Here is a 14,072-nt window from a genome sequence, read left to right as displayed (position 1 = left end):
AGGATAATCCTAACGTCTTATGCAAGCTGGTGTCACGTGAACTGAGGGATCGACTTTGGGAAAAATTAGTCATTTTCCAACGTACTCTACGTTTAAGGATTGTTACTGATTGTTACTCTGGGAACCAAATTCAGTTCAACTACTGAAATCAGTGAACGTGCGTTCGATGGCATTAATTAATTCTGTCTAAAGAAAATATAGCATGATACGCAGTAATGTCAGGGATGGTTCTCACTCGCGCATGCGTACTGTTTTTAGCGTCAGTAAAGTATCTAATACGACCATAAAACTTGCTGGCACTCTTAATTGCTCCAAAGAATGACAAAAATATGATAGAATTGGGGCCATGCATTGTTTCTTATTTCTACAGTACTGCAAGCTCATTTTTTTCGTAATTTTTGAACGACCCCTTTTAGTGAATCCAATTGAAAATAAAGATGATCGCAGTCTTCGAAACAATGTCCCATTTCTCCCAATATTCCACCGTTAATCACGATATTATTCGATATATTCTAAAATTAAATAGTATTTATCAAAATAAGTTTATATATAGATAAATATACATTAATATGAAAAAATTATTAATTATGGTTTCATATAGGAATAATAAAAACGGTAGTTACAAGTGGTCCCATGGTGTAATGGTTAGCACTCTGGACTTTGAATCCAGCGATCCGAGTTCAAATCTCGGTGGGACCTGAGCAATTTTTTTTATTTAAATATAATTGTCAATACTTCAGACATCGTTATGGCAAGAATGATTTTAAAAATGTTAAACTGAATATGATCATTTGGAAATAAATTTGAGCAGTAAATATTGTAACAATTGTATATATACATTATGTAATTTATAAAATATATTCCTTTAAAGAAGTTCTTATAAATCTTACAGTGTAATAATATGAATATTAACGATTACTGCCATTATTAATTCAATTCATTATTTATCAAAGGTTTTGTTTTATTTTTAAAATTACTTTTGAAATGATGCTAAATATTCAACTTATCGATATGTATAGATTTTGGTCTTAGTACTAGTGGCGTCACCGGTGGGAAAATGCCTAAGTTTGTAGTGAAAATAGTTCTCACTGCTTTTGTAAGATGGCGCTACCGACACCTTTAAATCAAATATTCTTTATTTTGTATAAATGCATAATTAATTCGCTTCCTTGCTTTATAAAGCTACAATATAGTAGTTAATATGTTAAATTTATCATTTGTAAGAATAGATAATTAATTCAGCAATAATTATGGTTCCTCTAATCTGTGGCGCCATCTAGTGGTATCAGTGGGAACTAGTTTCACTATAAGCTTAAGCGTTTCTTACCGATGGAGCCACTTGTATTAAAACCCGCTCACTGAGCGGCTTAGTGAGTGGTGATTTTTTTGAATGTACCCTTTGCGCTCAATTAAAATCAGTAAACGAAGTAAAACAAACGATCGGTTTTTTGGTTTACTTTCGTTAACGAAAAGTCTTTTTAGTCGTCGTTTATTATGAATTGTGCGTAATTACTTTAGACTCATGTGCTGGGATACATTGTTCACCATGTCTACGGATTTCATGAATATCGATGGTAATATAAAACGAGTACAGAAAGAAACTCTAACTCCATATAAAGTAGCAACTGTCATTTTAATTAAAGAGTACTGCAATGAAACAACGAAAGGTAATTTGAAACACGTTGTTATTTTATGTTTAGTAATAAACAATATTTCTTTTCATAATGACCACATAGCCAATTACAATTATATTACAATGTTGTAACATCACTGTATGATTTTATTATAATACAATAATAAAATTTTACTACAAAGTAGAATAATTTACTGATAGTAATGTATTTATTTTGTTGCAGTAATAATAGAAAGACGTGACTTTTGTTTAGCAGCTTTAAAGTTGATTCAAGTAAGTGAAGAATAATTGATTTTTTATATACTATTCTAAGTAAAATAGGTCACTTTTAATTAATTTCTTTTTCATCTATCAGTCACCAGATATGGAGCTCAATGCACTTCTGAACGTACTATATTCTCCTGAATATATTTTACATCGGTTCGCACGTCAGTTGGAAGTACAGTTAAATCTGCTAAATGGAAAGGGAGTTGAAGGATTATTAGATTTGTTTGATAGTGTTGTTCGTCTTATGAAACCAACATTAGATCATTCCTTATCTTTGCCTGCATTAAATAAAAATTCAGTTCTTGGATTATATATAAGAAGAATTATCATCTTTTTCGAGAAGCTACCTTTTGATCAAGTTGTATCACTTTACGAGGCTCTGAAAAAATATCTAGAAAGAAGAACTAGTACCTCTGAAAGTTCTGACATCTCTACAGGTTCTGATGTAGAAGATTCATATTCAAATGAGTAAGTAGTTTTTGCAAAGAGTTTTTAATATTATCTTATATTTCTTTTGCGTTACAATGTGTACATTGTTGTTAGAATTAAAACAACTTGGGGTGGAAGACAGGCTGAATTACTTGTTGCACAGCAAGCACATGCCCTGCAGACAGATGAACATAAAGCAATGTCCCCTGCAGAGCTGCAAGTTCTTGTGCGAGAACTTTTAAGCTGTAGTCCGTACTATGCTGAAGCTGTGAGTACTGTTTGGTAAGAAGAACGTTTTTTCTGCTTACAGTATAAAAAAATAATTCAAAACTTCGTTATATTGTTTATCTCTTTGTATTTCTCTCTTTCTTTCAGCATTATTTGAGTTATTTGAACTGTCTCAGAGTTAATGAATATTGTGGAGCAGTAGACAGTCTTTATCATTGCTTCGATAGATTAGCTCCATTGGAAAATCGCTCTGCACCTGAAGATAGGTCTCGCATTTTCAGATATGCTGCTTTAAATTTAGCAGTTTTACATGCACAATTTAATCATAAGTATGTATCTTTTACATTGTTTTGTTAATTATCCAGTGGAATACTAACAATTTTTTTCTAAAAGGGAAGTAGCTCAGGCTGCTTTGAAAGAAGCTATCATGATGGCTCAAGAAGCAGGTGATAATGTATGTTTGCAGCTGGCACATGCTTGGATGTATCATCTAATTACTGATCAAAAGTAAGTTCCAATATTTCACATATTACTGATGCATATTGATAATTATATTTTTGATAGGGGTCCCCTTATAGAAAGATCAGTTGGTAAGGCGAGTATGTTAGGAATAACTCATACAACTGGTTTGGGTCTTATCGCTTATGCTCACAATTCCGCTTTAGAGGCTAAGGGTCCATCGCAAGTATTCGAGGTATAAATCTGAATCCAGTTATTGTAAGTTTAAGAATTTTATACTTTATTTAAGATTTAATCCTAATTTATTCTTTGTAGACGCTAATGAAATCTGATGTTTTGAATTGTCAACATTCCATGATCGATTTAATGTCAATGACGTATGCAGAGAAATCTGCGTTGTGGGCGTATTACGGTAAAACTGAGATGTCTTCTGTTTGCGCGCAATTACTGCTTTTACAAAATACGGGGGACAAAAAGCAGCATATGTTCAATGGTCCATCTACTTGTCAGGCTGTTGTTAACATCGCAAATATTTTGGTTAAATTTGGTGAATACAGTTTAGTTGATGTTGTGCTGGCTCATGCTAAGGAAAGGTTCCCCAATGAACCGTGTAATAAGGTATCGGTTACGAATCTATCATTTTGTAATATATGTCACGTTTTAAATGCGTATATAATTTTTAACATTTGTCATGTTTTATGTACACAGGTATGGATGTTAAGCGAGCAACTTTACGTATTCACGCAATTGGTACGACATGAGAAATGGAGCGAGGCTGAAACAATAGCATTGAACATTTCAAGTTTAAACTTTTTAGAAAGTAAATTCAGGTATGACAATCTTTCAACGCGATGCTTATTATATGCTTATTAAATCTAATAATAATTTTAACACGTGGAAATCTTATATTTTAGGTTAGCTGAAGTTTATTTGGGAAAAGGAGATTATCCAAAGGGTTTAGAGTGTATTGATAGTATCGAAAAGGATGATCGATTAACGCCGCAAAATAAAATTCGAGCTATGATTCTATCGAGTCAAATAATGTGTGCGTCTGTTTTACCGGAAAATGGAATTGCCGGGGTTAATTCTCTAGTGCTTCTTAATACAGCTCTAGAATTGGCCGTACAAAATCATTTGTCCTATTACGAAGTATTGATTAAAATGCATCTCGCAAATATTCAGGTAATCGGATCAGTTAAGAATTTTCAATTTACTTATATTGTTATTAGGATTATTATGATAAATATTTTTTATGAATGTTTCAGTTAATAATGGGAATGCCAACTTTAGCATTGAATTTAGTAGAAGAAGTTATTATTCAAATTTTGGCGCATGCTGGATATTATGATCAAGGCAGAGCATTTGTTTTGTATGCGAAATGTTTAGTCGCTACTGCTCCGACATGTAGCAATGCACGGAAAGACGTAATTTTAAAGGCAATTAAAGCACTCGCCAAAGCTAAAGACTATTTTACAAAAGTCGAAGCGTATGGGAAACTTCGGACTACGTTATGCCTGGAATCTTTGCTGTGCCACGAGATTGACCTGAAAATTGAACGGAATCAATGCGCTTTCGAATTTCGTCAGTTGGAGGAGCAGTTTCCTACTAAGTTAGACAATTTATCTTTGTATTAAAAATTAAACGATTACGAATACATAGATTATGTCTTTTTGTACTACAAATAAATTACTATATGATATTTCTAAAACAAATCCTGTACTGATAAATACCTAAAGTACTGTCGCTGGAAGGGATCTTGTGAGGTCGTAAACCGAAACAGTAGTTATTGCTTTATTGGCTCAGGTAACTGATCCGTAGGACGACAGGAGTGTCGCGGCTCTAAAGTATACATGCCCACGTTACACCCCGGGGCCCCAAGACTTGATGTTTGCTACACGGGTTTTTCCAAATTCGAAAAACCGAAAACTTTATAAAACGAAATAGTTTTATGGTAATAGATTCATGCATTACAAAATTATGTGTGAACATACATAAGAAGAAAAAAGTTATTGAAATATGAACATCCTAATTCTGATGGCATACGGCCCTGAAAGAAAAATCTAGCTCTGTCCTTGTCTAAAAAGGTGTCAGATTACTAATTGCGGTCGACTTAAGTTGTAAAGATCGATGTCCGACCGACTTTACGACCTCACAAGATCCCTTCCAGCGACAGTACTTTACTATTTATTTTCTACTAGCCGTCTTTTTTAAACTTTTAAACTACCACAGTTTCTCTTGTAAGTTCCCGCTATTTTCGCTCAAATGAATAGCCATCTAGCGGCGAATAAGCGAACTATTTTCGGAGTATGATCAGCGCTTCTATCAGGAAAATGCCCAAGTTTGTCGTCGAATAGTTCCTATTAGTACGGCTAGATGGCGCCATTTGCACAGTTTTTACCGACACCTGATGGTAAATTACCATCATGTCGGTAAATACCTTGGAAATAGCGTCATCTAGCGGCGACAGCTTCAACTATTCCACGACAAACTTGGGCGTTTTCCCGATAGAGGCGCTGACCAAACTCCGAAAATTAGTTCGGTATGTTTACCGCTAGATGGCGACACAAGTTCCCGCGGGAAATTTGAATTTCTTTTTGTTAAATGAAATTAAAGTTCATTAGAAGCATTTGTAGATACTACTCAGTAGTTTAAGAGTCTTTTTCGTATAAATTAATTACGGACGGCTACCACGGACTTTATTTCCTACTATGTAGAGATCAGAAAATCGTGCATCGATAAGGCATAGTAATAAATAAAAGATATTTGAGAAATTGGTGCAAAATTTGTGGCGAGTAACTCGCAAATGAATTATTAAATGGCCTGAAAGGGACAAGGGTGGATCAATGACACGAACAATGACAAGTATACAATAGAAACATTTATTCATAGAATCCGCTGCGAAGGTACAACGGAATTTGTTGATATTCTAAAGTTTCTTACCCGCTCCGTACATGGGAGTCGGGTACAATCCATGCGAGTTGGCTTCGTCTTTCATCCCCGTTTCATTGTAGTAATACTTATTAATTCTTTTCGAAGTTTCAACTCGCACGGATCACTTAATAAGTGCACACGAGACACAGATAGGTAGACGAGTACACGCGGAAATCGCCGAGTTGATTTTTCGCCAGAATATTCCGTTTCGATTAACACATTCGAGACCGACATATTGTTGCAAGACTATTCCAACAACTCAACAGTTTTGCAGTTTGTATGGTGCATGACTTCATAGGCTGAATCGTCGGTTTGGAATGTATTAATCCTAGCAATTTCCGGTGACGCGTCGAAGACTTTAGATGATGCGTTTTGTTGAGGAAAATTTGGGTGCGTACATGTGATAGATTACACCCGGCATAACGATTCGAGAAACACGCGTACAGGGATGGTTGAGTTCGAATTATTTCTTAGTGGAAAAGTATCAAAGATATACAGGGTGTCTACGTGTAAGTTCGGACATACGCAAGGTGTTAATTCTACAACATATTTCCAACAAAAAATTACTCTTAGACATTTTCTTTGCGTCGCATTATTCTCGAGATATTTTTACTGTTAATATTTTTTCTGTGTTTTCGACTTGACACTCTTTAAACGGCCATAACTCCACCAAATTACAGTGCAAACTTAAAATTAAGTATACCGTTCGAAAGAGCAGTAAATTTCCCATCTCCTGATGGCAAACCAAAATTTATTACGTAGATTTAACAAGTGAAAAATTAGGTCAAACTTTACATTGTGAAAATTTTTAAAAATTTGACATTTTCTGTATTCGTTTTTCGGTTTCAAAGACGTAGTTGTTTGGTAGGCACTCTTCGGGAAAAACTTCCTCGAAGTCTCAGCTTTGGAATGGTATTGTCAAAAAAAATTGTGCGGTGGTATTTTAGGGAGAAAATGACGTTTAAATGCAGATAAAACGCGGGTTTTTAGGTGAAAATCGATATTTTTCAACAAAAATCGACTTGTCACTTTAAAATTAACTTGACATCGAGTTTGATGTATTTTTTAGTGTCACTTCCCCGAGCCTCCCCAATTAGGAAAAGAACTGATTTTTTGACACCTCAAATCTCTCCCAGCCGTGTGTAGAGCCTGATTGCGAGGTGAATAATAATTGTTTTTGAACATGTATCCATAGAATTTTCGTTTCTAGAGACTATTGAATCAAAATCAACCTCGGTGTATCGATAAATGATACGGAGATTGGAACACGATCGATTTCACAAAGCAAAAAATCAATGTTTTCGGGGCAGGAAAAACGATAAGTTTTGATTTAGGAGGCGGGCATTTTGAACGTTTTTCTGCATTTAAACGTCATTTTCTCCCTAAAATACCACCGCACAATTTTTTTTTGACAATACCATTCCAAAGCTGAGACTTCGAGGAAGTTTTTCCCGAAGAGTGCCTGCCAAACAACTACGTCTTTGAAACCGAAAAACGAATACAGAAAATGTCAAATTTTTAAAAATTTTCACAATGTAAAGTTTGACCTAATTTTTCACTTGTTAAATCTACGTAATAAATTTTGGTTTGCCATCAGGAGATGGGAAATTTACTGCTCTTTCGTATGGTATACTTAGTTTTAAGTTTGCGCTGTAATTTGATGGAGTTATGACCGTTTAAAGGGTGTCAAGTCGAAAACACAGAAAAAATATTAACAGTGAAAATATCTCGAGAATAATGCGATGCAAAGAAAATGTCTAAGAGTAATTTTTTGTTGGAAATTTCTTGTAGAATTGACACCCTACGTATGTCCGAACTTACACGTAGACACCATGTATATGTATATTTTAGAATAAATGACGAATAACTCGAAGTACTATATTTTGTGGCAATTGAATAACAAATTTCTATTAGCTATTAAATTATACTTTGTTGTGTTTACGAACACCAAATACATTATTATTCGGTATTCAATTAACAAAGAATATTCATACATATTCAGTTTAAATACAAATAAATTGTTGTTTCGGGTCATGTGTACATGGTATTAGTATGGTATTTGATCTTCAAGTTGTTTGTAAGTAAATAAATTAATTAAGTCAATGTACATTTTTCAGAGTCACGAATACTTTCAAAATTGTTTATCGAGATATTTACAAATTTGATTATAAAACAATTTATATATTCTACATTTTTTAGAAACTTACAAATTCATCGATATAATAATATATACAAAATGTATGATAAGGTTATTTATATAAAATTTAATTGTCGATCATCACGCTAATGCAATATACACACGAGTCTGACAAACATCTAAATTGAAATGCCAAGGAAAATATATTTAAACATTTAACTACAAACAGGATACAAATCAGTAGTTATTCAAATCATTATTATAGGACATTCTGCCCATCCCTGTGCGCACACATGTTTCAATTACATCATTGATGTTCGTTCCCGGTGAGCAACTGACTCAGGCTAATTTTGAGTGCATAACCATCGACTTTCAATCGTTCGACAATTTAGTTATATGCTACGAGAATGAATTCAGAAATGGGATTCTTCGTTTATCAATTTTTGTACATATTTACTTTTGTAAATCCTTTAATAAACATATATATAAAAAAAAAAAATTAAATCGACAAAAAAAGAAATTTAATTTGAATATTAAATTGAGAAAATGCAAACCACAGGTACATCTGTTTCAATTAATAATTTAATTCTAGGGGGTCCACAGGTGAGGCTTGAAAAACACAAGTCGACACAAGTCGACGAAGAGTCGATAGTATGCCCTAATTATTAGCCTCGCCCTGTCAGAGGGCTTTTACACCTCGCGAAAGGCATTTGTTCTCTTACACGGTCGATTAATTTTTTTTTTTTTTTTGCTCTACAGCGTTACCAACAGTCTGTCGTTTGCACATACACTCTTTATCAAATCCGATATGTTTTCCTTCCGAAACGTTTTCTTTTTATTAACGATTACAACGATTTTTTTTCAGATAAACTAACGATTCGCTCGATAATGGGTGCTCAGCTTTGATTCCTTGATTTTCGACGCTAAGGTGCACGTGTTTTCTTCGGTGCAATGAGAGGAGAGGGGGAAGACGTAGGAAGATACACAGCCGGGTTCACACACAATACTTTTCTCTTAAAATACAAGAGTGCCACGGTTTAGAAAAGACCTCTATATTGTCGTAATCGTTTTCTTTCGTTCGAGCTCGTGTCTTAAACTATGCATGATTGATCGTATCGCTTGGCCGATATTAGCTCTGTTCTCGTAAGAAATAGGTGAGAATTCAATAAGGGATTTTGTGTCCATCATTAAAGGTTCGTTAAAAAATAATTCTGCCTGCGCTTTGGATAATGAAAACCTACTGTCGAGCAAATGAGAAATTCGAAGCCGTGTACCGTGTTCGCGTGACTTCGTTCGAGGTAGGTTTTTCCATTTTAACGTTATCCTGATTGAGCATCTAATAGGGACAGAGTGCGCAAGGATCAAGCGACGGGGGAAGGTCCCTCCTTCCGATCGCGCACGGATTTCCCTGACCCCCGACGTAATTATGTCCGTTGTCGAGAATAGGACGGCAGGGAGATCGCGAAGAAGTAGTTCTCCAACTGATAGAACGATCAAACTTCCATGACCCTCTGCACGGAGTTGATGTCGAGCGCACAGTTATTGTTTGTGCCAGATGAATCTTGAAGGTACACTTCCGATGGCGTTACTCCGGCGGTTCTCATGTCGTCCCTCACGCGTTCCACCTGAAACCAATTGTACGGATCATAATAATTTATATTATATATCCCAGAAATGGGTGACAGGATTTTTCATTAAGGGGGGAGGGTCAAGTAAACAACCGCATCTTCGCGAATTATTTTTCAAGTGTGCGTAATATATATATTTATTTGCAACTAATTACTTGTTATTTCGTAGCATCTAGATAATCTGTATAATTTTTTTTATGTAAAAATATTCATAAATGAATGAACAGCAGCTGTTGGAAGTCGGCTTCTCGAAAATGCGCCGTGCAACGCACAGATCACTCTAATTATTTGAAATCAAAAATCCATCAATTTTTCGTTAAAATATGGTAACACGCTTTGCATCAACCTAGATTAAAAAAAAAAACATTTAAAATTTAAAATTTCACGCCACGTTAAAAAAATCTTGTTATATAAAAAAAAAATGATTAAAAACAGTGTTTATTTCAATTTTTATAAAAACCTTTAGGTTGATGCAAAGAAGAATAGTTTAAGGAATATTTTGTGCCAAGTTTCATAGCAATCGACTGAGAAATCTCTAAGCTACATTGCACGGCACGCGAAATTTTGTCTTTTGAGAAAAATGCGTTTAATGTTTCCGGATCTAAAAGATAGTCCTTCGTGTACCGTTCGGAGCGCATCACTTTAATGACTCTGCAGATACACTTAGACTTCGAAGTTTTAGCTGAAATAGTCGGAGCACATTCTCCAGATGGTAAACTAATTTTCTGAACAAAGAAAAGAAAGGTCAAAATTTTGAATTTTACTTGACCCTCCCCCCTTAAGGAATTAAGAAAATTAATTCCGGAGGAGAGACACCAACGAAAATAAATCTCGACAGGATTCGTGAATTTGGCGATGTGAACAAAATTAAACACTGCGACAAATGTTAAATTATCTAATCTTCTAATTATCTAATAGAAATTTTCCAGAGGAGAGACACTAACGAAAATAAATCTAAACAGGATTCGTGAATTTGGCGATGTGAACAAAATTAAATACTACGACAAATGTTAAATTATCTAAATCTTCTAGTTATCTAAATCTTCTAATTATCCAAGAGAAATTTTCATGAGTTTTAGCTCGGCAGCCAACGTGTTAAAAATACTTGGCTGAGCAAATTGACTAAGGAATCCTTCATTAATTACGTGAGAACGCTTTTGGCCATTTTGTACCCTCTCCCCTTCATGTAAGGACACATCAGATTTACGAACACCCTTACATAACATTTTACTTAAAGTATTTCTAAAAAGGGTTAAATAGTTAAATATCGTAGTAAAATATTACGTAAGAATGGCTTTCAACCCCTCACCGTCCCGAGGTAAGATCATGTAGAGATTCGTTAAACCCCCCTAACTCTCTGAACCCTTACGTAATTAACGAATGGCTTTTAAGGAAGCTTTGTCTACTTTCTCCTGAGCAGATGTCTCGCTCTGTCTCGTTCTACGCTGAGTTTTCCTCTCTTGGCTAGGATGGAAGGGGAAGGTGTGTGGCAATCTCCTCTTTTCAAATATTGTTTTCTTTCTTCGAAGTGAACAGAGCTTTCAGAAATTGTTCCAGAATTCAATTTAGCATTCTATCTATAGAGAACAATTTTTCAGTTCGAATTATTTATTTGCAGAGACCAATTCCGTCACTTGTGGAATACTGCAATGGTGTACAGAGGTTTGAGGTACGATTTAAGCAGACCTCTCTTGGCTAAGCTGGAAGGGAAGGTGTGTGGCAATCTATGGATTGGGCATCCACGTGGCTGCTTCCCCTTCCACGTGTCTTAATTAAAAGAGACGATTGTCTATGTAAAACAGAACAGAAGATCTTCTCTCCTCAAAGATTGTTCTCTTTCTTCGAAGTGAACAGAGCTTTCAGAAATTGTTCTAGAATTCAATTTAGCATTCTATCTATAGAGAACAATTTTTCAGTTCGAATTATTGATTTGCAGAGAGCAATTCCGCCACTTGTGGAATACTATAATGGTGTATAGAGGTTTGAGCAGACCCTAACCTGTCGGAGGACCCTCAGCAAATTCAGACCGGCGACTTTCTTTAAGTCGAGCACGTTCCATTTCCCACTTCGGAGGAGTTCGGCGAACAATTCTGGATACTTCGAGACATCCTCGAGTCCTCGGGGTGTTCTGTCAACAAAATCGATTATATTCTTGTGTCAAGTACAACATCGATTGGGTTTGATAACAATCGGCGTCGAAATAGCTTTTCCCAATGTTGGGTTTCGCGGAACTTGTTGGTTTGCGATACAAAGGTCGCGAAATTGCACGTTGGAGGTTGAAGTTATCGTCTTCCTCTTCCAATTACGAAAATTGGTTGTAATTGAAGTAATAGTTGAATGGATAGCAATGTATATTTTTTGAAAGTATTTATTAAATGTTTTGCGAATTTTGGAAGTAGCTATTTCCAGTATATAAATTATCCATACATATACATATGTAAACTAATATACATATAAGACTATACTGCACATACTTAATGTAATTACTGCAGATTTGATACATTTATGATCATTATATATCATAATATCGTTATAATAATTGTAGAATATATTTAAAATACGTTATGTATATTTTATGTATGTTTTCTTTACATTTGTACATTATAAATGCATAAAATCCGCAGTCTAGTAATTTTACCTAAAGAAGTACGTTAATTCATTATATGAATAACAAACAGTGCATGAGGATTGCTTCGATAATTTCTTACTTTACTTTAATTTTTTTTAATAGACTGTCTTGTATATCCAATACTTTTGGAGATTGGATCAAAAGACTGAAACCTTGCAGAATAGTTTCACTTCTTGCACTTTATTTAATTCAATAATTAACAGGCCAAACCTTAATTTTATTCACATTCGATAAGAAAATGAAAATTGCAATTGTATTAGGTTGTCCCGAAGGTTTTTTTCGCGAGTTGCACTCAATTATTTTATGTGGTCGTGTTTATATAAATAGACAATCTAATTTCATAGATATTCATGTTGTATCAGTAATGGAGCAAAATGAATCGTGCACAATTCAGTAATGTAACATAAAACATAAACTATTGTGCATGCATTACTTATTAATAAAGCGAAAGAAACTTTTGGGACAACCTAATGCATAGAAAAATAAATTATATAAAATATCGTGCATAAAAGAGTTCTTCAAAAGGCTCCTTAAAATTCTGATGTGTAATAAAATACGAATGGTGTAGAATGTATCATACAGTCCTTTTTGGAGAAACCTTTATATAACCTTTAAAAAGAATTTTCATAGAAAATACACGCAGTCGTTACGCATAAAATAATTAACGTTCTTCATAATCATAGAATATTTCAGACGTTCTTAAATTTTTACTTGAGACGTAAATGGATTGAAAGCCCAGAATAAAAACCTTCCAAGTGTCTATCGAGTTACCCGCCAAGCGAATAAATAAAAAATATTTATGATCGTATAATTAGATTTACAGGGCCATTAATTTCCCGTTCGTCGGTTTACAATAACTTGTATAGACGCGATAAATTACGCGATGCGACCAGTAAATTCGGTCCACAGGAAGGTGTACGCCGCTCCCTGTGCAACGATAAATCTTTTCGACCAACACTGCCACCACGAAAAGGTTAATTAGAGCATATACCGTTAATTAAACTTACAACTCAAATTTGGCACCGAATCGTAATGTCTCGCATTCGGTTGCTGAAATAAGTTCGCGTTATCGACTCGACGGCAGCTATTGAATTTTGGTCTCGAAACACGAAGTACGGATTAAGGATGTTCGAAACCATTTCCAATAATTCATTTCAAAGGAGAGTAAAAATAATATTAAATTTAATGGAATTGTCTAATTTGAATTTAAAGTGAAGTACATTCGAGGCTTCTTTACTTACCGGACGTTATTGTAATGAAGGAACATTTTTAGGAGAATTTTTATTTGAGGAAAAATGTAATGTTTGTAGAATGTTCATTTTAAGATCAAACTATAATACATTCTGAACTGTAGTCTTTATTTTCATTCTGTTATGTATTCGTTATTTGCTTACATTTGAAAGCATGTTTTGAAATTAATCTAGCAGAGAGTTCAATTTTAGATGAAAAAGTTAGAATTTCTCTGTATAATTTCATTAAATCCTGTTGCAGAGATTTTTTTTATATTCATTTGTTCCTCGAGATAGTGTAAATAATAATAATAAAAAGTAGCAGTTTTACAATTCTTCAAAGCTTAAGCTATCTTTGAGGTGTCTTATTCCTTATTCTTTAAGTCTTCCCTTTTTTCACGTATTTAAGGTAATTAACAACTCATCTATTTCTCAAGAATAGTGCAAATAATAAAAAGTAGTAGCCTTATAATTCTTCGAAATCTAAGAAATGACGTCTTAT

General features: G+C 34.4%; 2 protein-coding genes and 1 non-coding gene across 4 annotated transcripts in view; 2 read left to right on the top strand and 1 right to left on the bottom strand.

Moving 5' to 3' along the window:
• Positions 1-627: 627 nt before the first annotated feature.
• Positions 628-699, top strand: Trnaq-uug (transfer RNA glutamine (anticodon UUG)). Its single transcript has one exon. It is a non-coding gene; the product is annotated as a tRNA-Gln (tRNA).
• Positions 700-1,374: 675 nt separating this feature from the next.
• On the top strand, positions 1,375-4,718 carry LOC128884823 (anaphase-promoting complex subunit 5). Its single transcript, XM_054138463.1, has 11 exons — positions 1,375-1,667; positions 1,857-1,906; positions 1,989-2,368; positions 2,444-2,597; positions 2,705-2,886; positions 2,951-3,064; positions 3,122-3,251; positions 3,332-3,634; positions 3,725-3,846; positions 3,931-4,198; positions 4,282-4,718. Exons 1-11 carry the CDS (start codon positions 1,523-1,525, stop codon positions 4,648-4,650), a joined length of 2,217 nt encoding a protein of 738 aa, XP_053994438.1. The 5' UTR covers positions 1,375-1,522; the 3' UTR covers positions 4,651-4,718.
• Positions 4,719-7,749: 3,031 nt separating this feature from the next.
• The window catches only part of LOC128872970 (dipeptidase 1-like), a 263,664-nt gene continuing 257,341 nt past the window's right edge, over positions 7,750-14,072 (bottom strand). For both annotated transcript variants that reach the window (XM_054116192.1, XM_054116191.1), the window contains exons 7-8: positions 11,711-11,840; positions 7,750-9,709 (exon numbers count right to left, since the gene is read on the bottom strand). In XM_054116192.1, coding sequence (XP_053972167.1) covers positions 9,578-9,709; positions 11,711-11,840 — 262 coding nt within the window. In that variant the 3' untranslated portion in view covers positions 7,750-9,577. The remainder of the gene's footprint in view (positions 9,710-11,710; positions 11,841-14,072) is intronic.

The sequence above is a fragment of the Hylaeus volcanicus genome, chromosome 2, assembly GCF_026283585.1.
Source record: "Hylaeus volcanicus isolate JK05 chromosome 2, UHH_iyHylVolc1.0_haploid, whole genome shotgun sequence".
Lineage (NCBI taxonomy): Eukaryota > Metazoa > Arthropoda > Insecta > Hymenoptera > Colletidae > Hylaeus > Hylaeus volcanicus.
The sequence above is the reverse complement of the archived record's forward strand: the minus strand, read 5'-3'. Positions and strand labels throughout refer to the sequence as shown.